The sequence below is a fragment of the Scatophagus argus genome, chromosome 13 (assembly GCF_020382885.2).
Source record: "Scatophagus argus isolate fScaArg1 chromosome 13, fScaArg1.pri, whole genome shotgun sequence".
In the NCBI taxonomy this organism is placed as follows: Eukaryota; Metazoa; Chordata; class Actinopteri; family Scatophagidae; genus Scatophagus; species Scatophagus argus.
This window is the reverse complement of record NC_058505.1, coordinates 10011371-10039261: the sequence shown is the minus strand read 5'-3', so window position 1 is coordinate 10039261 and position 27891 is coordinate 10011371. Positions and strand designations below refer to the sequence as shown.

General features: G+C 42.8%; 2 protein-coding genes across 8 annotated transcripts in view; both read left to right on the top strand.

The window, feature by feature from the left end:
* The window catches only part of LOC124069919 (phosphatase and actin regulator 1-like), a 48874-nt gene extending 44014 nt beyond the window's left edge, over positions 1-4860 (top strand). For 6 of the 7 annotated variants that reach the window (XM_046409438.1, XM_046409437.1, XM_046409436.1 and 3 more), the window contains 2 exons: positions 2184-2260; positions 2435-4860. In XM_046409438.1, the coding sequence (XP_046265394.1) occupies positions 2184-2260; positions 2435-2450 (93 nt within the window). In that variant the 3' untranslated portion in view covers positions 2451-4860. The remainder of the gene's footprint in view (positions 1-2183; positions 2261-2434) is intronic. The other variant, XM_046409440.1, reaches the window with a different exon arrangement.
* A 955-nt stretch (positions 4861-5815) lies between these two features.
* The window catches only part of phlpp1 (PH domain and leucine rich repeat protein phosphatase 1), a 40848-nt gene continuing 18772 nt past the window's right edge, over positions 5816-27891 (top strand). The window contains exon 1 of the mRNA XM_046409431.1: positions 5816-8053. Coding sequence (XP_046265387.1) covers positions 6418-8053 — 1636 coding nt within the window. The 5' untranslated portion in view covers positions 5816-6417. The remainder of the gene's footprint in view (positions 8054-27891) is intronic.

Here is a 27891-nt window from a genome sequence, read left to right as displayed (position 1 = left end):
GTATGGTCAGAAAAGGCTCATTGCAGCATTTTATGCTGGAACTTTGACTCTTCCCCGCTTTAAGAATCTCTTTGCAATCATCTTGCCCTTAGACAAGGCACTTAGTTAGAGGCCATGGCTAACTACGCATCGTCCTGAATGTGAGTGAGTATAACTACATGAATAGGGAGCACCTTTGTTTCGTGCTCATAAATCTTTCCAGAAAAGAGATGTTTTGAAATTAGCATTGTTAAGCCTTAAATACTTACCTTTTGGTCTTCAGTGACCAGCAGCAGTCATTCTATTAAGAACTCATTTCCTTTGTATTTCTCAATCTATTTGCTTTTAACGATTTTCTGGTTGCAAAAATGAGAAAAAAGAAATGATGAAATGTTTCTATCAAAAACTGACGTCATCGTTAGAGGTCTGAGGTATGTAAGAATTTGACATTTTTCATTCATGGTGTGCTGGATGCAAGCGATAGTGAGGTTATGTTGTGTGTTTTTCCTATTTGGCCTCATGGTGGCACTGTTGTCTCCCTGTTCTTTTGAATATGTGCAGGCACAGGGGTGAGAAATGTCATTTATATTAGCTCACACTTCACAGTGACATGATGGCACAGCACCTGAGCAGCTTTTTCTTTGATACTGGAGGGTTTTGATGGAAGCAGTTCCTGCAGTGTATGAAGCAGTTAGAATTAGCTCCAGCTTCACTAGCTGCAGCATTAAAATCATGTTAATGTAGCAATAACTAAAACCAGTGATATCATAAAGGATGTTCTGAAAGGGGCCATTGTGCATAATGAGTATTTTTTAGTTTTGGTACCTTAAGTGTTTTTTGATCCTTTTAGTTTTGTACTTTAATTTAAACAAGAATCTGAATACAGGGCTTCGACTTTAAAAAAAAAAAACATGTTTGCTCTGTAGTATTGTTGTACTTGTAGTTAAGTAAAAGATCTGAGTACTTCACCCAGCACACAGACAGAACATTTTTGCCTCAGAAATGCATACGAAAACACTGCAGATGCCACATCTGTCGTTCGCTCACCCACAAAAGAATAAAGCAGTGATTAGTGATTATTGTGCTGCTTAATTTAGGTTTGGTAGGTGTCAGTCTATGAAAAGTTACAGTATAACATGCAGTATAAAAACTTACACTGAAATACTGGTATATTAATGGATTTTGAAGAATAAAATCCAATATAAATGGTGTATGTACAACTGTGATTTGTGTTCATTTGTTAATGTTCATAGTACATTTTGAAAAGTTTACAAGTACTAAGTTATAGTATAAAACTGGATCTGTGTTCTGGAAGTGCTGGGTTTTCCTAAAAAAAAACAAAAAAACAACAACAAAACAAACATGCATTCCAGGCTTAAAGAAGAAATGACACCTCAGCGCCCCCTACCGAAAGAGAGCAGTACTTGCTTTATTTCCACAGTCTTCTATAATTCTTATTCCTCTGTGGTGGCGATATCCATGATCATCAGTGGTGTTATGTTTTGGGGGTGTTCATTCATCCCTTGAGGGATTATCTTCAAATAGGGTACAAGCGTCCACTTGGACTCCAAGATTAAATTTTGGTGGTATAATAATGATCAAGAGAAACACTTTTCTGGCCATCATTCAGCACCATAACTTGGAACAGAAGGGGAGATTTTGACCATATTTTACATTTGGTCAGACACTGAATTGGTGACACACTGAAGATGTGTGCAGATTTGACTTTGTAGCTTGTAGCAATGTCAATTTTGATGCCACTTTCTGGGGACATACAACAAGGAGAGGCAGTAATTCTAATTTCACACTGACAATGTGTGTGTGTTATCTTGACCTTTTGAGCCTCAAACAGCTTTGGAGTTCTAAAAACAAACCTTTTGTTCAAAACCTAAGATGTTGTTTATGTATTTTAAAATATGTAAAACCATCACCAACTTCTTATTAAAAACACAAGCTGACTACTCACATAGACCAGTTACAGATTGGATATTCTTTTTCATGATCTTAAATGTCTCAATAGGAGGAAATTGACAGCTCTTGTGATGTGAGAAAAGAACTCAGCAGAACCATTCATGGCCTCAAGATATGCCTAAATGATGCATGAAGCATGCTAAAAGGAGGTAGAGTCGGGGATTAGAGGCTGCAGTTTGTGTACTAAGACTCTGCAGCTTTTCTCAAATTCCCGTCTTGTTTCTCCTCTGCAGGCAGCTATACGGAAAGAACTCAACGATTTCAAGAGCAATGAGATGGAAGTGCACGAGTCGAGTCGCCATTTAACCAGGTAATGTGTAGAATCCCATGTGACTATGCATGCATTAAAATCAGTTCACGTACAGCTGGACTGAATCACATGCTGGATGTATTGGCTGTACAGTGTAGTACGCTCTAGCAGAGGTGATGGAACGTTTAAAAAAAACAAACAAACAAAAAAATACTTACTATTGGATTCTTTCAGGTTTCACAGACCATAGTAGACCACCACACACTGTCTCGAGCAGTGCCGGACCGGCGCTCTCCTCCACTGAGAACCTTAAGTGCTGGACAGTAAAATGGTGCCCGTTTCTACAATAAGGCCATGTCTTCTGAAATGCCTTTTCAAGACCCACACAACTGAGTCGGTACTACACTCCAAGATGCAGAAACCCACTACTCCATCCACCGTAGTAGCACATAATGACTCCAGTTGATTCACATCGCCCCTCTATGGAATTTGCTCGACTGTCTCTAAACCTCTCTGCTGAGCTCTCAGGCAGGCGCTCAGTTTCTGTGGCGACTGGACAGCGCGGGGAGTTTTTGTTGCCAATTGACTGACATTTTCGACATCTAACGGAGGGCAACTGTACCTCGGTTCATCACTAAACACCAGTGGATTTGTCTCAGTGGACGTATTTTTATCCCTCTTCTTTATTATGCTGTCACTCCTCTAGCCTGTATGCACAGCTCTGTGCAGGGATGCATGGTTGACTGTTCTGAGCTCACAATATCAGCAGGAAATCCATCTTAACTCCACCTGCTGGGACTTTGGAAACAGCTTAGAAAGACACACAGAAGGGCAGGGAGGGGTCCAACATTAGAATCATGTGCAATATTTTTTTTTTCTTCTGCTTTTTCTAGGCTATAGCACCCCCTAGAGTCCGTTGTGTGTCCTTACTACGTAGTCCTGACTTTTCTTCTTCTTCTTCCCTCATACGTGCAATTCTCACTGTACCGACAATGTTGACATCTTATTGCTAACTGTGAATTTGAGAGTTTGGGCAAAGTGCCTGCGCTCTCTTCAAATGTACATTTTGTTTATACTGAAGAAAAGTTACATTTAAAGAAGAACCATGCCTGACCAAGTTTCATTCATTTCACAGTCTTATAAATTTAATGTAAAAAATTTGCAGCTGGCAGATATATTCTGGCTCCAGTGTGTTGCAACAATTATCTGTTTTCTATATATATTTTTTTTGTCTTTAATAGAGGCACTTGAATCATAAATGATTAATTTAGATGTTTTTACATGTCCCAGTTTGAGAGCTGGCTCACCTCATTGTTATCGCTGATATTTTTTGTTTGCAGCGGCGTGTTTAATCTTTGCTCATGATGTGCATTGTGTTATACACTTTACTTTTATACTCATAAGCTTTTGACCAAGCAATATCTGTTGTTTGCAGAGAAAAGGTTAAACTACAGGTGTAATCCCCAACATTTTTTTTTACTGTGCTTATACACTACTCCTTCCTTCAGGGTTTTAAGTTTCTTTTTTACTTACTTTAGGAAGGCTTTATTCAGGTGGACTTTTCTGGATTTTGCTCAACTGAGCCACCAAAAACACCTTTGACAGGTTACCAACACATTCGGACAAGATTTAATTTTCAAGTCTGCGATTGAACACAACGATGCATTTAGTGAATTCAGTCAGGATTTTTTTTTCCCTTTTAATTTTTAAAAGTTCTTTGCACTGTTAGGCGTTTGGCTTTATAATGGTCACTGTTTAAGGTCAGGGCTCAAGTGTGTAAAAATACTGTTGGATTTCTGATCTGTGACCATTTTGTTCTCTTCACTTTAACGGTCTTGTTAACTGATCACTGATCCTACACCAGTACACCAGTATTCCAGCGCTCATAAGCTTTATGTACACAGAATATTTTTTATTACTTTTTACTGTATTACTTTTAAAGTTGCAATATAAAATTCTTGTCAGATGAAGAGAAGTTATAGAGGTGAATGGCTGTCAGCTGCCTAATACAATGCATCTGTCTGCAAAGGAAAATGTCTTCATCCTTATTTTCAAGGTCTCCGTCAGCGATGGATATTTGTCCCAATGAAACCTGGGAACTGAGAACACAGAAATTTGTTTTGCACTTTATGGTTTTTTTGTGAAATGATAGGAGTTTTGTTAGAGTTTTGAGCTGTTTCTCCTGAGTATCAGTACACAGGTCACTTCACATTGCTCCTTTTTTTTTTTTTTTTTTTTTTTAAAAAAAGAAAAAAACAAATCACAATTTCATTGGGCTGTGTAATCTCAGAGCCTTTGAAATATGTGGTATTTTTTTGTGTTAAAACCAGCTTCTGTATGATTCCAGCATCATGCCATTGTTTGAAATTTTTCCATCCATATAGGCTCAATACAGAGCATAAATATTAATGAGTTCATACAAATACACTCCTGTTGTGATTTCAGCTCTAAGAAACAAACCTGAGCCACCGGGCTGAGCATGAGCTTTTTCCGCTTTGCTGGAATCAAGGAATATGAATTCAGCAATAATCTGTTTCCTTTTACATGTCGGTGGAGCAACTGAATGAATTTGAAGGTGTTCCTTTTTTTTTTTCATTTTTGAAATACAGAATACCATGTAAAGGATACTTCATGCCAATTAAATTCCATCTCTGAATGCATTTACATTGTTTGAATGATTATTTTTAAGATGAGAAAAACATCACCCTAGTTCACGTATTTTACTGGTGAAACTTTCTTGTGATTTAGACTATTCTGACATCTGTGACACGAAGTTCATTTGCCATTGTTAAGATTACTGCCAAAAATGACGACTGTCACAATCAAGCTTGCTTCAGAAAATTCTTGTGTTCATTTATTCCCCTTTTGGCCCACATTCTCCTGTAAGACATGCCAGTTCAAAGGTTTTAAATAAAATTTTTTTCCCCAGAAAGGAATTAATCCTTGTGTTTAATTTAAAAACGCCAAATTTGGATGTGGTTTTGATTTGGACAGGAAGGGTATGAAAAAATTATAAAGTAGTGGAGTAATATTTATAATTATATATATAAGTAGCAATTTATTTCAGATGTATTGGAGTACAAAAGCAAAGTTGCATAAAATGGAAATAATCTGTAAGTACTTCCACTGTGTATTTCGGCAGCCCGATGGCAGCTACCCACGTCCGCCTGCCGACGTTCTGCAAAACTGGCTGTAAAACTTTTAAAACTATTTTGGGGGGGGGGTAAAATACAGTGAAACCACCGAGCTTCTTATCTCTCAGGGTCGCTGTGTCCTCAACAGGAAAAACAAAAAGTTTGTTCCACTAGATGGCGAAATATGCAACGGAATAAGACAGCGTACAAATGAACAGGGCTGTAACGGCCTTGTGAAATGGCGTCCTGATGAGATGGTGCTCAAGTTAGGCCATTCGCCTTGTCACCACTAATCTTAAAATGAACAAATCCACAACGAAACTTACATTTGGGCTTTAATAAGGCGAGTTATTGTTAGTTATTATCAACCGAACCCCTGGCGGACTAAACTTTTCTCTGCCATTCAACAGCTGATAAGCTCGGCCTGCGTGCAGCAACTTCCCTGGCGTAGTGTTTTTCTCGTAGTGGGCAGAGATAACACTACAGCCGATAAGAGGACGTACTTCAGTAGCCGCACGCTAAACATTTTATACGAGCTATGTTTACACCTCTCATCTGTTCACCGCCTCACTTGACTGAAACTGGAAGAAAAGCTTCTTGGGAAATGTATTCTTAACACCACGTCCTCCCCGGCAGCGGCGACGGCGGGACGCTTACCGACACAATCGGCTTCCCATAATCCACCGCGTTGTTGTTAGCGACCCCATCTTGTGTCCTCATGAATATATATCAGTTAGTATTTGCGTAGGAGGTCGGCCGACGTTCATTTCATATTCCAGCACTGTATTTTGGTCTAAATGGGACGCACACTCACGTCTCCGCCCTGATCTGTCCCCGCACGCCCAGCCTCTTCCCAGCGAATTGAGTCGCTAAAATGTTTTTTCTGGAGCACCGGAGGAGACTCCGACAGGGAAAAGAAGGCGAGAAGTGAATGACTACCAGCGGAATAAGTCAGAAACACCGCCCAGTCGGCGGACATTTACCACGGCGGGCACGTATTCGGGCTTGTAAATGTAGAGGTTGTAGGTATAACCAAGTGCGCACCGTTATTTATTTAGAGTGGGGGACTTTTCATTGGCAGAGATGGAGAGCGTGCAGGCTGTCGCTGAGGATGGCGCGTCGGACGGAGGCGCGACCAAGTTAATGAAGAAGCCCAGCGGACTGTCTGTCGCCCGTGGGACTCCGGCGGATGATGGCGGTGGACATTTGGCACCCTCCCGCGTAGAGGCAAAGAACGGTAACAGCCTCCCTCATTCCGCCTCTGCCGTGGGATCTAGTGCGTCAAACCGAACCGTGGCGTCTAATGGCCGGGGCTCATCCAGCAACTCCAGCTCTCTCCTGTTGCGACGGAGACGCTTGAAGAGGAACCTCTCCGCCGCAGCTGCAGCCACCACCGCCACCTCGGCTGTCACCGCCGCCTGCGGCGCCAAGATGAACTCGGCCCTGTCCTCTGCGTCTTTACATACTCGGAGTCTGGATAGGAAGACTCTGCTGAAGCACCGACAGAACATGCAGCTGCAGCCCGCCGATCGTGAGTGGGTGAGAGCAGATCTCCACCGGGGCTCCATACATGTCCACGACAGACTGACGCCCTCATATCCCAGACCGGTCCTTTGCACTATGGACACCACAGCCGGTGAGGTGGCGCTCCGTCTGAGTAAACTCTGCAGTAAGTCGAACTCCGTCATGCGCATTTTTTGTAAAGATAACCCCAAGACTGACCAAAATGGCAACTGCAGTGTGAAGTATGAATACAACGATGACCCATGCAAGGTGAATGAAGACTCAAATCTAAAATGCAACCGCCTGACTCCCCTGCAATCCTCAGAGTTACGGAGCCATTCAAGTGACAGGTTGAGACTTTTGCTCGTGGAGAATGCAGATGGCACGCAAAAGCAACAGGACACTGATGAAAAACTTTTCACCCCAGAATCAGAGTCACACGACAACATAACCTGTTCACTTTCAGATTTAAATTCTAACTCTAACATGGATACCCCCAATGATGATTACTCTGAGCACAGGAACGGCGTGGACAGCTATGGATTAAATTCTGGCTCTGATGTAGAGAGCAGTGCGTTTGATGACCTGAGTTCCGGGGCCCGTCTCAGCGAGCACAGGGACTCCCTCAGTGATGACATGGTCCTGGGCACAGAGGCATCCATCCTCAGCCCCTCATTCGATAGTGCCACGGAGGGCCATGACATGTACGGCAGCTCCTCGGACGAACTGGATCTCGACTGTCCTACGTCGAGCACAAGCATGGACCCCATCTCTCAACGTCACAGCAATGGAATCGGTGCTGTCACTGCCAACTACAAACAGTGCAACATGGAACATTTAAACAACATGGCAAACAATATGGGGCCAGAGAGCAGACTCAACCCACACAGTCTGGGCAGCCTGCCACCCAGCAGTAGTGGCGATTCATTGTCAAGAGCCTGTTCTACAGGTAATACACCTGACATCCAAGAACCGGACTGTGGCCAGCGGGCTCTAAAATTAGGGCTGGCAGCAGATCACAATGGAGATTCCTGTGACTCCAGCCCGACTCTGTATGTTCAGCTGCATGGCGAGGCTGTCAGGAGGCTTAGCCCAGATGAGAGGCCTCTACAGATCCAGAATGACTTTCTTTTTAAGCTTGGATTTAAGGACCCGTGGAGAGTTCAAGAGGAAGGGCTGAACACGGAAATTGGCTCCTTGTTACGTTTTTATGCAGGTAAGTTACATGATGCATTCAGATATGATCTCATTTCCTTGGGATCAGGTGTCTCCTCATTCCGGGACTTGTTGAGGCCTTGCCCTGTGCGTGGTTTGAACCGCACATTCTTAGTGTTGTAGTGTTTGTAACAGGTTGTCAGTCTGTATCAAGAAACAAGACAGGTGGATTCATGAAAGTGTACATCGTGACATCATTGTTTCGATTGAGCAAATCAACAAGTAATTACGTTTTTTTATTTTTTTCTTTAGACAGAGAGGTGGTGCATGTCTCTCAGTTTGAATACTGTCCGAATTCTTGGTGCAGATAGTTGGCAGCATAAGATAATGTTTTAGATTTTTGCAAGACCAACAGGGCCACATATTCCAGATATTTCTGTCACACACTGTTTGTGAATGCTGTCAGGAAAGGTGAGTGCAGCACAAAACCTTAGTTGATAACTGCTGCAGTAGTTCGGGGGGTTATTATACAGTCTAGCCTAAGCGATGGTTTGCCGTATTCCTGTTGTAACTGCGTGGTGGCATGAGTGGGTCACAGTGAGGTCATGGTCCGACGGCAGCTGGTTTGTCTATACCTTTCCTCGTGGACTTCCTTTAAATTTTCAGGTCTGTGTTTTTTTCCTCTGTACTGGGCTGTCTTTGTTGGACGGTAGCAGCACATTGAGCTTCCATGGACACGCATGACATCGCCTCAAAGCCATCACCACAACTTATGGTGCTCAGACATGGGGCCCTTTCCGGCTTTTGCCCCATTATCATCCTAATGAAAAGGCTGAATGCCTTTGTGGTTGGATGGAGAGTAGGGGTGGGAGCGGTATGGCTGGAAGGACCATAAACCCTCTCTGTGGACCCAGTGAATTCTGGTCATTGAGATGCTGCACACTGCCTGTCCTATTGGCATCCAGCGCAGCTACTGTCACACTAAGTAACTGCCTGCCAAGCTGGGTTAACGTGTTCCTCCAAAGCTCAGGAAGCCCTTTTCTTCATCACGCCACTGCCTCCACCACTACTGCTATTGCTGTCGCCTCTGAGGGAAGTGAAAATGAGAGGAGGGTGGGCAGGGAGGGGGTTGAGTGTCTGCTGTGGACAGTTGAGGATAAACTGTTTGTTGGGGCTGAAATATGGACAAGAGAAGCACTAACACTCTCTAGCTTCCTGTCCCGAGAGGCTGTTGAACTAGGGGTCACTCAATACAAAGCTGAGAATGGCCACATGTTGCCCCGTTCAGTCACATGTGCTTCATGACATATCGTGCATTTATATATATACGGCTTGCTTGAGGTAGAATTTATTTCATCTAGATAGCATCTTATGGCAGACTGCATGAGCATGCACACTGGGGCCTGTGCATGGATGTACATTTAGGGGAAAAAAAAATAACAAATGAATCCTGCACAAGTCTGTGCAGTCAGCTGAGCTCAGCCAGCAGTAGCAACAACCATTAAAGATGGACAAATTAGACCCCATGCCCCTACGAGGGCTACGCCTCCACATCCCATGTGAGACGGCTTAACTGTGGTCACCTGAGCTCTCTCTCCAGTCGGCTCCCTTCACAGCCAATAACACCATTCAACGCCCAGGCTGCAGTCCGCACGAAAGGCCCAGTTCTCATTCAGCTGCATAGAGGCACACACACACACAGATGCATTCACTGTAAAGAGAAAGCTGATGTTCTTGTGACATGTCTGGCCGGCTCTGCTGCCGTTTCCTTACGCGATGGAAGCATGTGAGGAATGCACGCTGGCTCGTCTAGAATGTCAGGCACGTCTCCTGAGGAAGAAGTGCTGTTGCTGGTCGGGGGGGGTGGACAGAGTATATGAGGCAGAGGGGTGCCGTGCTGACACATGTTGAGCTTACTTTGAATGATTGTCTAACCCAGATCGTGGCGATAGTGGTTAGTCTCAGCTGACTTGCTGGTTTACTCTCAGGCGCAGCTGCCACAACTGTAGACCTCAGTCACACTGAGGGCCTTTTTGTCCATGTGATACAGGAAGTTCAGTATCTAAACTCTCTTTTGTTATTCAGTTGCTCAATAAGAGCACTGTCCAACTTTAATGCTGGGTATCATATGGCATAGATATCAAGTATATGAGCAGCCATTAAACTGTGCTGCATCTTCAACAAGAACGACAGATGAGGTACTCAGCACGATTAGGGAAGCAGGAGAATGATGGGAAGAGGCTGTGAAGTCAAGGGGTTGCCACAATGTGTCTTGCCAGATCCTTTGGACAATGCAGAGGCCAGTTTGACTTTGAAGGGTTCAGGTTGTGCTTTGAGTGTACAGACTTTGCAGTAGAGGCCAGATGAGAGAAATCACTTTGCCCTGTGAGAGACACAAACACACACACACACTCACACACACACATGTACAGAAGGCAGCCTAGATCAAAGGGCCGCTGAAACCAGTACTCTCTGATAATTATCTCTGATAATGTCACAGCCGTACGCTAACAAGTTATTCAGCATGAGTGAAGAAGACAAAAAGCCGGCAATGCGTAATACATGTTAGGCCAAAGTTTTCTGTGGCGGACTACCACAAAAACGTTCGGAACGACAAACCTTATGTGACACTTATTACAACATCACCCAACTGAACATGCTCAGTTTGAAGAAGCTAGCAAAGTTGAACCTGACCCCCTGCTTGGATGGCTCTGTTCCCTCACCCAGGCGTAGTGTGCATTAGTCGTTTGGGTATACCTGCACGATATGAGGCAAATCTTCGATGTGCACAGATACTGAAGTGCCCACATTAGCACTTATGTCCTTCTTTAGCCACAGTGCTAGGAAACCTCACTAGTTGTGGGAACAGTCTGTTCACCCAGTCACGTTGTGGGGACTCACCATCCTTTGGGGGACAAAATACCAGTCCCAGCAATGTAAATACGGTAATTAAATTTCAGAGTGAAGCCTGAAATTTAACATAACTTTAAAGTCATCTTAGGGTTAGAGTTTGGATTAGGCAAGTAAAAATCTCTCTCTCTCTCTCTCTCTCTCTCTCTCTCTCTCTATCTATCTATCTCTGTATATGCATATGCACAGATATGCGTATATGTAGACTTGCAAGAAGAGGAAATGGCACACTGAACCCTAACACACACTGGCACAGGGTTTCCGTAGAGGCAGAGGACCCAGAGTTCTTAACCAAACCAAAGCAGCATGCTAAATTATTTAGATTCATTAGGCTACTCAGCTTTGCAAGCACTTCAGCATGCCCACTGTGTTTTAGTGAGCTTTCTACTTACCCCAGTAAAAGTTGAGATGTTTGCTTTTTTTAAAAGCAGTTTCTTGTAAACCTGAAATGGTGTTAAGATTTGGCCTGCTTTATGAGGGAGATTAACGACCACTGGCATATACCAGCCTAGAAACTATCGAGGTATTAATTTGGCCTGGGTTTATAGCTCGAGCTCTGTGAAGCAAAGCCATGCTCGGTAACGGTTTCAAAACACACTGCACCCAATTTTCAGGTAATAATGCCGTGTTGTTTTCAGTATCTGCCAGCAAGGTGAACCTGGCAGGATGAACTGTTCATGTGGAACTAATAAAAGCGGAGATATCAGTTTTATTGTAGCAGATAATGGCTCTGGTTTTTACAAAACAAAAGTGTTGAATATACCTGCTTATTATCATATTGCACCTTTTTTATTGCATGTTTTTAATATAACATTTTCTCTGCAATAATTCTCAAAGCAAAACATTTTGATTTCGTGCTTATTGCCTCGCTATGACTGAGGTGCTTATTTAAAAAATTCAAAAAACAAGATGTGATTTATTGCTTTGGGGCCAAGCTACAACTCTTAGGTTAACTTTGCACAAATTCTGCGTCTTTGTCATCATCTGGTTTAACCCTACAGCGCCTTTACATGACAGATTATAATCTTTTTAAAGAACCAGTATGAGAATTGGAGGAAAAAAATCCTGTGTTCATTATGTTCCCTTTCTTTTTCATTTCTTGCCTCTTTTTTTAAATAACGTTTTTGTGTAGATTCTCTCTCACTGGTGGCTTCTCCTACTCAATTTTTGGTCACATTCGGCAGACTTGCTTGACAGACAGTGACGACCTCAGGAATATCAGTGGAACTAAACATAAAATAAACACGGTATTGTCAGCAGATCACAGTAGAAATATAAAGCCCTAATATACATAGGTGTTTTTGCTACATTTGTGACTGTGACTTCAGATTGTTGCTGTCTTATTCAGAAAAAAGTTTGATCAATGTTAAGTGCAATAAAAGCGTTCATGCTCCACTAACCAGTGGAAAACCTCAACAAACATGAGTACTGCAAGCAAGTCAACTCCTACTGGTTTGATGCCTGTGTTCCACGTAGACGTAAGACAGTGACATTTTAAGAAGACGGTGATAGTCCCGTTACTCCTCCAGGCTTAGAGGATTCTCAGTTCTGGACCGTGTCTTTCGACTCTAACCTCAGGTCCTCTGTTGCAGCGGCTGGTGACGCGATGACTTAGAGGACTCTGCAGGGTTTAAAGGCTTAATGAAGCTCCCGGCTTTCTCCAACAGGCTGTGGCAGCCATTAAGCAGAGAACTGCTCGCTCTGTCTCGTCTGTGCCACATCGCTTTCTCCGTATAGTCACCACGCCAGATTGCTCCCACACTCACACTTGCGTCTCTATGAAAACATTTTTAAAGGCAGAAGGAGAACAGTCTGTGCGAATTTTGTTATTGTTTTTTTTTTTGTTGTTGTTGTTGTTGTTTTTTTTGTTTTTTTAATGTTCTGCCATTCTTATCCAAATGAGGATATGAGAATTCACTCGTAGCGGTATAGTTTGAATCAAATTTGCTAATCAGTGATGCCTTACTGATGAGAGTATTCCAATATCCCTTTATTCCCCTCAGGGAATACACTGGATTATTTCCCGCATCTTTTGAGTCGTATCGGTTTCTTTCTGTTTCTGTTTTGTCATAGTGACGGGGCAGTAATGCACCTTAATGCAGTTTGCCACCTCCCATTAAAGGGGAATAAGAAGAAGAAGACGACACAGTAGCTGGCTAACTTGCTAGTTACTACCACATTGTGGGGCAGATGTGAGACCTTGTGAATCTTTTGTTTACAAGTTCATCAGGTTGCTTTTTCACTGTTTATTAAATAAGCTGTCCTTTTTTTTCTTTACTCTTTTCTACAGTTATATTTACAGACTCTTTCTTTCCCTACACTCATTTGAGTTTGATTCTAAGAGACAAAACAGAATAATCAAAGATGAAACTGAATGATGGCAGTCAGTATTTTAGGATTACTATGTTTATTTTCTATAGATATTTCCATATATATTCTCCCTGTGGCAGCAATAATTGAGCAGTGAAAATCTGATATTGTAACAGCCTCGTTTGTCAGTCACTGGGCTTTCATTCCCAAAACTTCAGCATCTTCATGCATGCAAACACTCCTGAGAGGCTGCCTCATGCTTTCTCACATCCATGTCCTCGCCTGACAGCTAATGGACGTTCTAAATAGCCTATTGCTGAGTCATTATGTAATTGTGTAATCAGATTTCACACGTTCCAGAGCTCGAATCCAACACGCATGTGTTTTGCGTTCACCGATGTATGTGTGCGTCCCCAAAAAGAAAAAAAAGAAGCAAGCAATCAAAGAATAGATTGATGTATTTCCCGTCTCTTCACGTGCGAGCCACACGTGTAGAAGTGGTCTTGTAAATGAAATGCTGGCCGAACAGCCTCAGCGTGGAGCTGGATGTGCGTATCTCCAGTGGTTCACACTTGTGTGTCTACTGAGGCAGACATGGAGAGGATGGCGATGTCAGCTTGTAGCAGTTAAAGCCAGGGGAACTGTTTTCTGTCTAATATAGATTGCCTTCTTGGCTGACACCCCCCTCTTCTTTCCTCTCGCGCCGAATCTTCCTCCCTCTCTCAATTTCTCTCATGATCGATCCCCCTCCCTCTCCTCACGCTATCGTTCCTCACATCTCCTCCTCCCTCACACCATCTGACAGTTTCCATTTATCTTCCCATATCTCTCTATCTCTCCCTAGCTTATTGCTTTTCACTATGAGAATTACTGGTCACCCTCATCATCACAACTGTCCTTAAAAATGTTTATTAAAGATTCAGCTTGGTATTTCTACAGGTATAGTGTTCTTAATATCACTCTTCCTCGCTGTCTTCTCTGTGTTTAAGTGTGCGTGCTTTGGCGTTAAGTCTGTGCTGCCTGTGGTAACAAGTATAAAAGAAAACATGGGGCATGCTGCTGAAATTCTTATTGCTTTGTGGTAAACAGATAAATCTAGCTGAACAATGTCATGCTGATATGTCCCTGCTGCCTGCCTGCCAGCACATCTTAAGATAGGGAATTGGGGAAGGGGGCAGGGAAGGGCAGCGGCTTTTCCAGCTTTATGGGAGCAGCCTGGCCCCTCAGCTGTCTATCAAACTGCCCATGCTGAATGCTCCCCAGAAACCCCAGGGATGGTTGTGGAGTAGGTGGTGTTCTCCAAACGCAAAGGCAGTGAAAAGGTTCTCCCTGCAGCAGGGTCATGGACTAAAGCTGACTGTCCCCAAGCGGAGAAGCAGTCCCTGCCTTGACTGCACTACACGAGGGAGGGGGATTAGAGGCAGGCCAGCAGGGGCTCACTATCCGCAACTTTGATCAGCAGTAGCACAGTCTAATACCAGGCAACATCTGCAACCCTCAGCATTAAAGAGGCCCAAAAATTCCGATTAGGGAGCACACAGCCTGCTTGCCTGCTAGTGCACAGGACAGAACTGTGTCAGTTCCTGGATGGGAGGTTTTTAAACAGCACTGCTCCAGTGGCGCTCACACTGATTTGTTTTACAAAGCCGGAGTCTCCAGAGAGACTATTTTGCTTAATGTTTAAAATTCTAAATTCTTAGCTTTTCGTTTTCCTCACATTTAGCAATTACAAAAGGATAAAAGCTTTTTTTGTTTGTTTTCTTTTTTTTATTTTTTACAAAGGCACCTTTTTTTTTTTTTACACAGAAGTGGTTGGCCAGTAACATTGCATGAGTGGAATTCATAGCGTTACCAAACTGGCCCTGAATCTTTGTTTGTATCATGTGGACGCAGCTAGATAAGTTGTGTTTGGGTGGAGGTGATCTTGTTTCTATGGACTCTGCTCTAACAGAAAGAAAAAAGAGGCAGAGCTGTTGACACGAAGTGACCTAGTTTAAAGTTCGTCTCTCTCAAAAAATGCTGAAGCGCAGGAATGATACTTCCTCATTGGCGAGTCCTTTAAGGGTGAGGCTTTGAAAGCAAGCAGATGGACACAGACACAGTTCCACAGATGCACTAGAGCAGCTTTGCACAGTTGTATACTGCGTAGGTGCCATACTTTGATCCTGCATGTATATCCACAGCTCATCCTTGTGGATGGTGCAATTTAAATTTTTTACCACCTTTTCAGCATTATATCACTCTGAGTCACCAGTGCAGCCTAATGTATAACAGTAGACCTATGGTCACTCTGTATTAGCATAGTTGGGCGAAGTATTCAGATCATTTACTTATGTAAAGGTAGAAATACCACTGTGTCAGCTATATCGCTGCTGTAATAATGTAGCTTTCAGCTGCAGTGTTCATTCTGCACATATGCTCTAAATACCTTTTGGATGCTACCTGCCCAGCACCAAACAGCAGAGAGGCCAAATTAGTGACTAGCCAGTGAGCATAAAGGAGCGTTTAGCAACTCAAGTGCCACTCAAGAGATATTTCAGAGACAGAGACAGAATGAGAGAAAATATTGAACTTAGATTTATCAGGCAGCCAGAAACATGACTCCATATAACTGCTAAAGTTGCTCCTTATCTGCTGGATGTGTAGATAGAAAATGGTTTGCTGACAGGTTAGCCATGTCAGCCTAAAGGTTTAATAGATCAGTGTTGTGTTTGCACTTATTACTGACCTCAACTGACCAAATAATCAGTTACTGAAGGTTTAAAGTATCTTTTAATAAGTTATTTTATTACAATGGTTTACTACCACAGATGTGCTAATATGTAAGCAGGTTTTACTGGTGGGTAGTTCCAACCACTGATCAATAATAGTGTATCATAAAATATTTTGATAAGTGATCATATGTGTTTTATGTCAGATCCTAATCTTCTAAGTAACCATTAACTATAACTATAAACTATAACTAACTATGTTGGAGTTTAAAAAATGCTATTTTTCTGCAATATATAGCTGGAAAATAGAGATATTCAAACAGAGTACAAGTACTTCAAACTGTATATAAACGCAGCATATTCCGCTGCTGTGTATTGGAATGCATTGCTTTGAGAATGTATTTCTCAAAAAAACAAAATATCACAAGCTCCGTAAATGTAATTTGTTACAGGATTGTTATGTTGGATCACGTTCAGTTACACAATTGTTTCCCGATAAACTGCAAGGCCAGTTAGGGCTTAGACTTGTGAAACTAGAAGTCCAGTCTCAATCATTAACATGGCAATTTATTTGTCTGTTTGTCTGTTAGCTCTGAAGTTTGATAATCAGTCAGATTCTGGGAGGGGAAAAAGCTGTCACCTGCTGCTCAAGAAGTTACAGCTCACTGTCTCTGCCCATGTACTTCGCCTTTGCTTTGGGCTTTTTTTTTTTTTCTCTTGTACGTGCCTGGTATTTGCTGGCCTGTCTTTTTTTTTGTCTCAAGTTCCTGTTTCATTTGTGGCATCTTTCTCATTAAAAAAAAACCAAAACTCTCATTGCTTCTCATTGCTTCCCACTCCCTGTTAAAGACTTCCCCTCTTTAGTTCTTTTTTTTTTTCTCAATGTCCATCGCTCACTGCCCTCCAGTCCCCGAGCACCCCGTCACCACCACCACCACTCCTCTTCCTCAGTGCCACTGTGTTCACATGGCCCCTGCATGTGACATGAAGCTGAGCCAAAACACCCCGGATGCCCGTTTCAGCCCTCCACTGTTCCAGACCTTGTTAAATTTTAAACAAAACAAAAGAAAAGGAAAGGAAAGAGGGAGGGCTGAAGCACGTGGGGCCGGGGGAATGTGCAACAACATCACAATCTCATTCATTCAGTCGTTTGTGTCCCCGTGCATCATCAGGAGAGAGCAGCCCTTTAATTCTCTCTTCCCCCGTCACTCTTGCTGTGTGAAAGCCTTCCTCTCTGTCTCTCCCTCGTTTCTCCCTGCTCTTGAACTGGACTGATTGTGGCTTTAACCACAGATCTGGGGTCTGATTACTTTGTGGCCTGTCCTTCTGTGGGATTAAAGAACAACCACCTCTGTAGCTGCTGTCTTTGTGGACAACTTGCAACTGCTGCCCATCAGATGCATTCTTAATGCTTCACGAAACAGGACAATAGCAAGACTAGAGATAATAACAGTCACTGTTTGCCTTTTATTATTGCTTGTGCATTCTGAATCGCCCTATGACTGTCCTTCATTTTCACTATCAAATGGATGCCACAACATGCCAGCTTTTAATATACATTCTTCCAGACCAGCTTGAATGCCTGCAACTTCCCAGTGGCTCACTGCCAGCTCTAGCCAAGCTACAGGAGGCCTTCATAGCTTGGAATGATGAATGGCATTAGAGGTTAAGTACAAACAGTAACAGTGATGTGCTTATCTGCGTATCAGTGGACTACCCTCGGGGAAAAGCTTGGAAACCGATAGTGGTCCGACTGCCTTTCATTTGGGATTAGTGGCTAATAATTCCAATCAGTGGTACAAAATTAAATCCTTGTCACCATGCACCGCCCACATAAAGACAGTTTCCTGGCATCATGCATAAAGCATTATGATGGATGAGACCCTAGAATCAGCTGGGCCAAATTTGTTGGCAAACTTCAACCAACAAGCATTGCATTGTGACAGAGCTGCTGTTTTGTGTTATTTACGACGATTAAGTCGCTTTCAGTCGAGCTAACTGATTGGGCTCTGTGTGTATTTCTCGCGCAGTTAATGTTTAAAAAGTGCGTCAGCTCTCGTGTTTTTGTGATATCAAATAGCACACGTACTTCACTTTCATAGCCGTTTGTGATCAAAACAAGTTCAGACAGGGGCCTCAAGCAGGCTGCAGTTTTCGGGCTGTGCAGCAGAATATTCATCCCACCAATCACAGACACACACACTGATAAACTCCTCATGGTATTACAGTACAGTACACTGCTCTGATATTCACTCTCTCTCTTGCTCATTCCACTGCTATTCTAGTTCTGCATCTATTAAAATGTTGCTGCCGCCCACTTAAATCTTCTTTTCTCCACTCGGGAATCTTCAGACTTGTTGATTCGTAGCACATGCTCAGTGCATACACACTACATGAAATCGCCTCAGTCTACTAAAAAAACAGAAGGTGCCATGTCATCGACTGTTTTATTGTTTAGAACACATTAAAGTATGTTTGCATGGTAGCTTATGTATTATCATGCTAATAATGCCAGTGATACAGGTATTGTTGGAAATGAATGTGTAATAAACCATTAGTCTTTTTGTTTGATACACATTTGAAGATACTCTGCATAGACTAAAGTATTGGGACATGTGACCATTAAACCAACAGGGACTTTAATGACAGTGCATTCTAAATACACAGACAGCTTTGCAGCTGGAACAGCTTCCACTCTTCTGGGAAGGCTTTCCACAAGATTTTGGAATGTCTCTGTGAGCATGTTTGTCCATTCATGCAGTAGAGTATTTGTGAGTTCAGGCACTGATGTTGGATGAAAAGGCATGGCTCACAGTCTCTGTTCCAGTTCATCCCAAAGGTGTTGAGGTAAGGGCTCTGTGCAGGCCAGTCAAGATCTTCCACACCAAACTCATCCACACCAAACTCATCCAACCATGTCTTCATGGACTTTGCTTTGTGCACTGGAGTACAGTCATGCTGGAATAGAAAAGGGCCTTCCTCAAACTGTCACCACAAAGTTGGAAGCTTAGCATTGTCTAAAATGTCTTGGTATGCTGAAGATTTCCCTTCACTGGATGTAAGGGACCCAGGCCTACCCATGAAAAACAGCTCAATCCCAGTACTTTTGTCTAAAGTGTAATTCCAGCATAGGACAGGATAAAAGGATAAAGTCACATTTTTTTCTTTCCTTTGATGCACACAGCCTTTACCATAACATAAAGAATGAGGAGACAGGGAGATTTGGTGGTTTCTGATACTCCTGTGAATGTACCGGTAATTTTACTTAAAATCTCAATTATTTTAGCTTTCTGATAGATTATGAATCCCTTGTGATTTGCTACTTGAATTCGTCTGGGTTTTCAGTGTCTGCGGTCTTTAGAGCCGTGTAATGCACACAAATCATAAATTAGAAAGAAGATTATTTATGCTATGCTCAAAATTGGAAAATGTCACTGTATCTTGTCTTGTCCAGTGCTGCGACACAAACAATTCAACTGATTATCATTTGCAGTTTTGCCCTTTTGTGACCTTTTAAGTTTTCGCTTCTAATTGACATCCATGCTGGCCTTAGGCTGGGGTGATGGAGCAGAGTTTCCATTAACACCTCGTTTTTGAGTGTCATAAATAAGATTAAACTTTCTACTTTCAGGTCAGGTAATACTTCAGCAGCATGGTTGATTCTGATGACATTAAAGTAAAGGTGAACTTATTGTCTCCAGTTTAGCAGCATTATGGGCTTTTTCGTTCCTACATGATTCTGAACATTGTTGATGTACAGCTACAGTGGTCTGACATTTTTACTGAAAGAGAATTTATGATCCAGGTATTGATAAGGAGACAAAGTGAGAAGCACTTTTTGCTAAAAGCAATATTGGGAATGACTATAATCTTGTTATTTATATATATATATAAAAAAAAAATAGACAGACACAGTGAGGGATTGAGAGTTGCCAGTTTTGAATGTAAAATGTCCCCCGCTTTGTTTCTGTCAGTGACAGACATTATTAATGCAGTGGTACAAATGAACAGGGAAACCCAGGGCGACAAACAGGCAGGAGTCCCTGCAAGCTAATTAATCACTGATATACACATAAACACAGTCACTCACATAGTCATGCTTACACACACACACACACACACACACACACTCATAAACTCAAGTGCTTATGCATGCGCACTCCACCACATCCAGCTCTAACCTTTTTGCACGACTTCAAACCTTCACTGGCTCACCAATTAGTGTTCTCATCTCATCTCTTTAGCCTCGGTGTCAGACGGAGGTGTTGTCAGCCTGCTCCTTTATCGCTACTCTCACTTCATCCCTGCTTCTCACGTTTCACCCTCCCCTGATGCACTTGCCAGGGGGCATGAATGCTAGGTGGGTAAGCCTAAACCTCAAGGGGGTGGGGGGTGGGGGTGGGGTATTGTACTGGTGCTTAAGATGACAATACACTGCTCCCATCTGTGTCTCACTCTCTTGAAGTCCCCCATACAGTATTAAGCGCTGCACTTTTATCTAAGCTATATAGAGTGCTGCAGAGACAGGCTGCGTCTGTATGCAGCCCATTAGCAAATGTGGAGTGACAGAATGCGGGGGTTGAAGTGATACTGCTGATGTCCTGTATTATGAGATGATATATGTGTTTGGGAAACTTCTCACACGATATGTGTGAACCCTAAAAAAAAATATGTGCAGCATTATAATTGTCATTTTCTGATCTCGCCAGGCTGATAGCGTCATCCATCTCATTTTGACTGTTCTTGCTGTGAAAGAATATGACAAATATGCTCAAACTAGAGAAGGACACACTATTTTTATTGGCGATGAATCACAATATTTTAATCAACTAATCATTTAATGTCTGAAAATAATAGTTTGAGAGATGTGGTGATTTACCAGACAGTGGAAGACTCGAGCTGCATTATGGATAGCGTAGAATGCAGCAGTTTGGAACCTGAGCTATAAGAGGAACTAAAACTGAAGTTAACTCCACCTATCCCTTTCATAAATAAGTTAAACAATAAGCAAAATTGTTCTGAATTTGTCATTCGTGTATTAAATTGGAGCTGCAGTAATCCATGAATACAAGAATGAGGTCCTAGGGGGGGTTCAGTGGATGTGTCAGTTCATACCTTGTTTACAAGGTTGTTGTCATACTTTGTTGGTTTCTTGGATTTGCCTTAATTGCATCTTCGCTACACTCTGTGGCCCCCCTTTATGTCATTGTGCATGCATTGCCCATGATCAGGCCTCATTATGTGTCCTCATGTGTTAGTGAGAGAGCTGTAGGACCGACGCCGAATGCTGCATCATTCATGAGTGTGTGCCACTCTGTGCCTGGACTGCAGTGACCCGTAGCTGTCAACAGTGTATCCTTGAGCGTAATGGCACAGGCTGTGCCGAGGACACAGTGCAAGGACCGCTGGCATGTGCAGGGCTGTGGGTGGGGCCACGGGATGGGTGTGCCAGTCTGGGGCCTGGAGAGGAAGCTGTGAACATGGAGGAGCACTGAACAGGGCACTAATATTAAAGTACTAAATTATCTTTCCCTTTTTGGTAGTTCCCTTTTTTGCTTCTCTTCTTCTTTGGGGAGGCCAGAGAGCATTATCTGCTACAGAGCAGCTAAGGATACTTAAGCAGGATGGACCCCATGCTGACTTATTTCACAAAAGGCCTGGTCCCCTGTAAGGCTGTGAAGAAAGTGAGCCGAGCCCTGCCTATAGGCAGGGCTAGAGATGGTGATTCCCCACTAGAGCAGACATGTAATACCACTCATACTTAAGAGTCTGAACAGAAGAAAGTAAGTAGAGAAGAGTTAGTGAGTGTGGATGATGGCTGACGGTACCGAAGCCTGACGTTAAATACTTTCAGGGATGGGTTAGTGGAGGATAAAAGCGGGAAAAACGACAAATTTGCCATTCGAAACATTAAAATATACACACGTAATTGAAACCTTTCCAGTCATGACCTGTGTGTGTATGTGTGTGTGTGTATGTGCATTCACGCAAGCAAGTAAGACAGAAAGACAGACACACATTACATAACTACATACTACATAACTCTGGCTCTCCTGCCAGTTTACTATCACAGAACAGTAGCTCAGTTCACACGTGTGCAGACTTGTTTTATATTGCGTGTGAAAGAAAGTTTCTCACGCGTTCATGACCTGCTGGTTAATTCATTATTTCCCAGCATGAAATAGCTATCCTCTTCCACACTGATGAACATGTTTCTCATGCTTCTCAGCTCGATCTACATGAAACAGCATTGCATAAACACTTGGGAAGATTTGATGGAGAATACGTCTGACCTTTTGCCGCAAAGATATCGGGCACTTGCAGGAAGTGAGTGAGACATCGAGGCGTTTTCGGAGTTGATAACCTTAAAAAAACAAAAACAAACAGGGAGTGGGAATGATGAGCAGTGTCATCATTTTAAATTGACCTGGCACTGTGTGTTGCAAGCTATTGTCACTAAGCTCTCTTAGTCTCCTTGTCCTTTGTAAACAAACATTATAGCTTCTCTTGTCGCATCTCTGCTGATGAAGAAATGCTTTTGCTTTTTCTACAACTACAGGAGTGTGAGTCTGGCTCTGCTCTTTACAGGAAACTTCCCTCATTTTACAATCACATTTTACGTCTTTTATTTTTGGTAGTTTTTTAAACCAGCCGAGTTATTTTTCCAAGATTGTGCAATGATGTGACAAAACTTAACAAGCAGAACAGGTTTTCTAGTTGGAATCTTTTTTGTTCATTCTCAACATTTCAGTTCTGGTGCATTTGGCTGGTAATGCTGTGAAAAATTAATAATACAAGTCCCAATGCTTTGTTTGAAATAGCATGTATATCTATACCTCACCCATCAGATACCTTTATGAAGAGGAAACATATTTGCTGTTCGATGCTCCCATATTACTTGTTTATGTGACATATTAGCGTGTGCACAAATGAAGTGCCACGTCTTGTGAATTTTGTCCAGTATGTGTGTGAGTCACGCCATTAGAACCCAGCGTGGCATGGTGGACTCGGCCACTAATGAAGTCTACTGTATATAGAGGTAACTAATGTGTGTGAATACAGTTAATGGCTATAATAGAATACATGCAGGCCACGGATAGTGGAAATAGTTGTCGTCATCCATCATAGTTCACTGACTGCATTCTTTGTTGATCTGTGACCTTTTGTACGTGTTGTACTCGTGCCCTCACACAGATTACGTACATTATCGTAATCCTTTAGTATCTGTTTATGCATAATTTTACACAATGATTCAATTTTTAATGTTGCCAGCACTAGAAGGTGTAGCGTCTGAGTCTTTTGTCTGTTTGGTGGCGGTCTTAATAACCACAGCTGAATGAGATTTGCTCACGTTGCCTTACAGCTATCCCCTCTTGAGTCTTTCTGCCTGAGGTGACAGCATATGCCTGTAGCCAATTCTGTTTCTGTCTGTTTATCCATGCATTTATCCAAGTATACAGTATTTTTTTCTGTCTTTGCCATCTGTTTGGCCTTATCTCGTTTCTCTTTCCTTTGCATCCGATACACTTCTCTCCTTATGTCCATCCCCCTCTCCCTCTTTGCCCCAGTCCTTCCTACACCAGGATAGCTCCAAGTACTCATTGTATATTCAGACTGCAACATGCATCTATGAACCCTCATTATTTTTTTTTTCTGCGTGTGTATTTATTTATGTCATTCACACGCTCACCCACAAACATACTAAATAATTCATTTGGGAGCTCAGCACACTTTATTGGCCTCACACATCATGTTCGCACATTAAACTGATGCTATTCACCTAATTTGTAGTATACATATACTTACACATTGTGTGCATGAGCAAACGCACAAACACTTCTGTCCAATACGGTGGAGGCGATTGCTTTGGCTCACACATAAAAAGGGGGTGAAAACAATCCCCAGAGCCTGCTGATCAGTGGGCTTGTGTTTTCCAATGTAAGGTTTCGTAACACACACACTCATTACATAACAGGAGCAGGAGTGGAGCTGGGAAGAGGGGGGTTGGGGTGGGGGAGTGTAGTGTAGAGGAGAGAGGGAGCACACATCTATGTACGTCAGCATATCAGCTTTGCACTGACAGAGGGAATCACTGGGGAAAATCATCTTTATTTTCACACTGATGTCAACACCTGCGATTCCAAGCGCTCGCAACACAATCCCCCTCTCCTTGTGTTTCATTTGGTCCTATTTTTAGTGGATATCGATTGAATTACATGATGAAGCATGTTAACAGCACAGCAACTGGCGTGAAGGACCGTGCAGCTTGATGAGAAATGCTGTTAGTTCTTTCACTTAAGGACACATAAGTCATTCATTTAAAAAATTCATGGCCCAACAGTGTGATTTATTAACCACGTGTGGGGCCTTTCTCACGGCTGTTCCTCATTCCAGCTTATGTCAGGCACGTGAGCTATGACTGCCTATTTACACATCGTTTGCATCTGTTTTCTGCTTCTGCCCATAAATACAGATTTGCGTCAGGTTAACGTGACCTGATCTGTGAAGTTATGAAGTAGAGTGAGTGTCTCTTCTGCCGTGCGTGAAGAAAATGTGAGAAATTAAAAATGCAAAAAGGGAAAATGAGTGTACAAGTGGGTCAAGTACAACAACAACAACAAAAAACAAAAGATAACCATTACAGAACGCACTACAAATCCTCCCTCATGTTCCCCCACCTCATAATGTATCCCCACACTGCCCCCACAGGTGGTGGATGGTAATGCATTGACCTGATAACTGGAGTTGTACAATGCCTTTAATAGCAGAGGGCTGTTTAGTTCTCTTCTTCCCAGGGGCAAAGGGTAATAATGGTTTGATGGGGAAGATATTGCAGGCTGTGACCTCATTTAGATTCAGGATGTGTTTCACTGGACTGAGAGAGCGGTTTTGTATAGTCTCTCTCTCTCTCTCTCTCTCGCTCTCTCTCTCTATCTGTGTGTGTGTCTGTGTGTGTGTGTGTTTCTGTCTGATTGTGTCCTTCTTGGTGACATGCTTAAGAGAGATGAGTTATCAGAAATTGAGGGCATCCATCAAACTATTAATTATCCACTCCACCCTCTCTACGGGGATGGAGGGGCATCTCATGGTCATCTGTGCTCGTCATCATATTTTCCCCCAGCCCCCTGTTTCTCTGGCCCTGCTCTCTAATGCTACCAGCTGACAGGAGTGCAGACAAGGGGAGGGAAAGAGAAGACGAAGAAACATCATCTCGACTGAGCTGTTTAAGCTGAAGGATGTTCAGTGTCTGACAATAGACACTGAAAAGCTGAGTGACACTGCTTGGTGGAGCACAAAGCAGTGTCACTCAGCTTTTCCTGGAGGGACTGGAGACACTCCTCAGCACTCTCTTGAGAACAAAAGTGTGAATGCACACACACAAGCAGTTGGTCACAATATCCTGAATTATTATGTTTTTGATATTATTTTAGCACATTACAAGTCATTAATATTCTGTACTGTAATCCTTTTGAAAAACAGGTGTGATTTAACCCATCTATAATGCAAAACAATTTAATCATGTTTAATTGTTTAGTTAATTAAATAGATAATGAAAGCAAGTTGCACAATGGATGATTAAATTAATACTCATCGAGCAAATCAACTGCTTGCGGCGCTGTCCAAACACTGTGGACTTTACAGCTATTTATCAAGATTTTACTGTTGACTGTGCTTTTAAGTTGAGTTTGCTTTTATTCGCTGTAGCAAAGCCACAACAAAAAATGTCACTTAAACAAGCTAACAGCTCTGTTATATTTATGCTGAACTATGATTCAAATTAAGACCAGGCGGACACATGTGGGCATGTGCAGATAATGCATGATCATCTCACTTATTTCCAATGCAAACATGTACCTCATCTTCTTATCACTTTTACACAAAGGACAGCTTGACACATTTCACACATTAACACCTCCTCAGTCCCAGAAGGGAGAGGCAGCCCCTTTTACCTCTATGAACTCGCTTGTGTGAGAACATTTGGGAACTTGTGGATATTTGTAGCATTAAGAAGCTACTAATTAGGGATCAAACATCTGAGAAAACTGTGAAACTGTTGGGGTTGTAAACAGCCTGCCAGCCGACCTTTTCACCGCCCGCACATTCACAATTCAACATGTGCAATCGTTGTGAAAGGTGCAGAGAAATAAGGTGCAATGTGAGGAAAGACGTGAAGCACTGAGGTGAGGGCGGCGAGCAGCCCATCACCCGCGATGGCCTTTGCCACCTTCCAGCAAGGCTTGTTGACTGCTGCCTGAGCAGGCTTAACACGGCCTGTCGCTGTGGATCTGAGTAATCACCTCAAGCCTCCACAGAGAATGAGAGAGAGATGAGGAGGAGGGAGGAGAGATGGAGAAACAAATAAAGAGGTGGAGCTATTTGGACAAAGAGGCATAGTTGATCGGGTGGGTGTGGGTAGGACATCCCTTCCTTTCCTGCACACACACACATACACACACACACACACCTTCAAGTAGATGCATTTTGGCATGTGTAGTTTGGAACAGAAGGACAGTGCAGCTATTTCTGTCGCAGAGTAACAGCTGGCATCGCTCTGTCTTGCATCTATTTCCCTATCCCTTCTCCCCCCCAGCTTTCCTCAACTTTAGTTTCTTGTTTGTCAAATCAATATCTCTATTTTCTATCAAATTTTTATTGAGGCTTCCCAGTAGTTAGATCTTTATCGAGACGCTACTGTAAGGAAGTAGGAAAAAAGATACCAGAGATATAGGAGTCCCGTATAAGCTTAGAAGCATTTATAGTTTAAGACCCAGAGTCTTGCCATCCCCTACATCACATCTGTCGCTGCCTACAGAATAAGCAAGTGTGTTTCTACGCATGCTTGTGCTTTGCTTTGACTTATGTGGGTCATTGATGCCCTACGGTATGGCATGCCCAGTCCTGCAGTGGAGGTGTGCTGCTGATGTCGGTTTGCATTTAGCAGGGCAGGATGATTAACCAGGGATGTGTCCTTGTTAATACTGAGAAGAAGAGCCAGGAGAAAGAAATGTTGATCTCTTAAATGGGAGATGGATCCAGAGAGGTCAGCCTTGGGAGCTGATCATTAACAGTGATGGATAATGGGGACAGTGTGGACATGTGGGAGGCTCACAATACTGCCAATAAATAACCATTTTTTTTCCCCCTGCAAGTTTAAAACATTAGAAAATGATTCTGTAGTGATTCTGAGTGGATTGTAGGTGAAAATAAAGGGTATTAATTGACATTCAAGAAAAAGTTAGTGCATCTCCAACCATGCTTCATTGTAATATTTGGAAATATTACTGACTACAGATCTTTTACAGCAGGTTCTGATTTTGGGTGCATGCGTGCTTTTATATGTGTGTGTGTTTGAGCAGCGAGGGTGCGTATTGGAGGGGAAACACTCTTTTCCTGAGCTTGGGGAAAAGGAAGGAAGTCATCTCCAATAACCAACACACACTGTAGTACTTGTAGCACTGTAGTGCTCCCACATACAGTAGTTCTAGGAATAGACTATGACTTCTGCACATGAACACACCCACCTTGCAGGGCCTGTCCGTTATTATTAAATCCATATCTTATTCTGCATCCAGATAGATTATGGGATGACCACCATGACTAACATCATCCCTGTTCCAAATATTTATAGTGTAGGTGGCCTGTGGTTCATACTTTTATAATATAGCAACTCTTTCTTATAATGTCCTCCTCCTGCTGGAGGGTTACCAAGAGATCCTGCTTCTCTCTGGCCCACCTCTGTAAACAGGATGCTCACGTGGGAGTCCCACCCATCTCCGTGCTTCCTCCAGCGTGCATTCCCATGGCCAGACAAAAACGTTTGCCTCCATCCGAGTCATCCCACGTCCGTGCGAGACGGTAGTAAACGGCAAACATCCGCACAGGAGAGGCTTTCAGACTTCTCTCGTCACAAAAGCAACCCACTCGAGCTGTCTATATTGTTCTGGCTCTGCAAATTCTCTTGCCATAT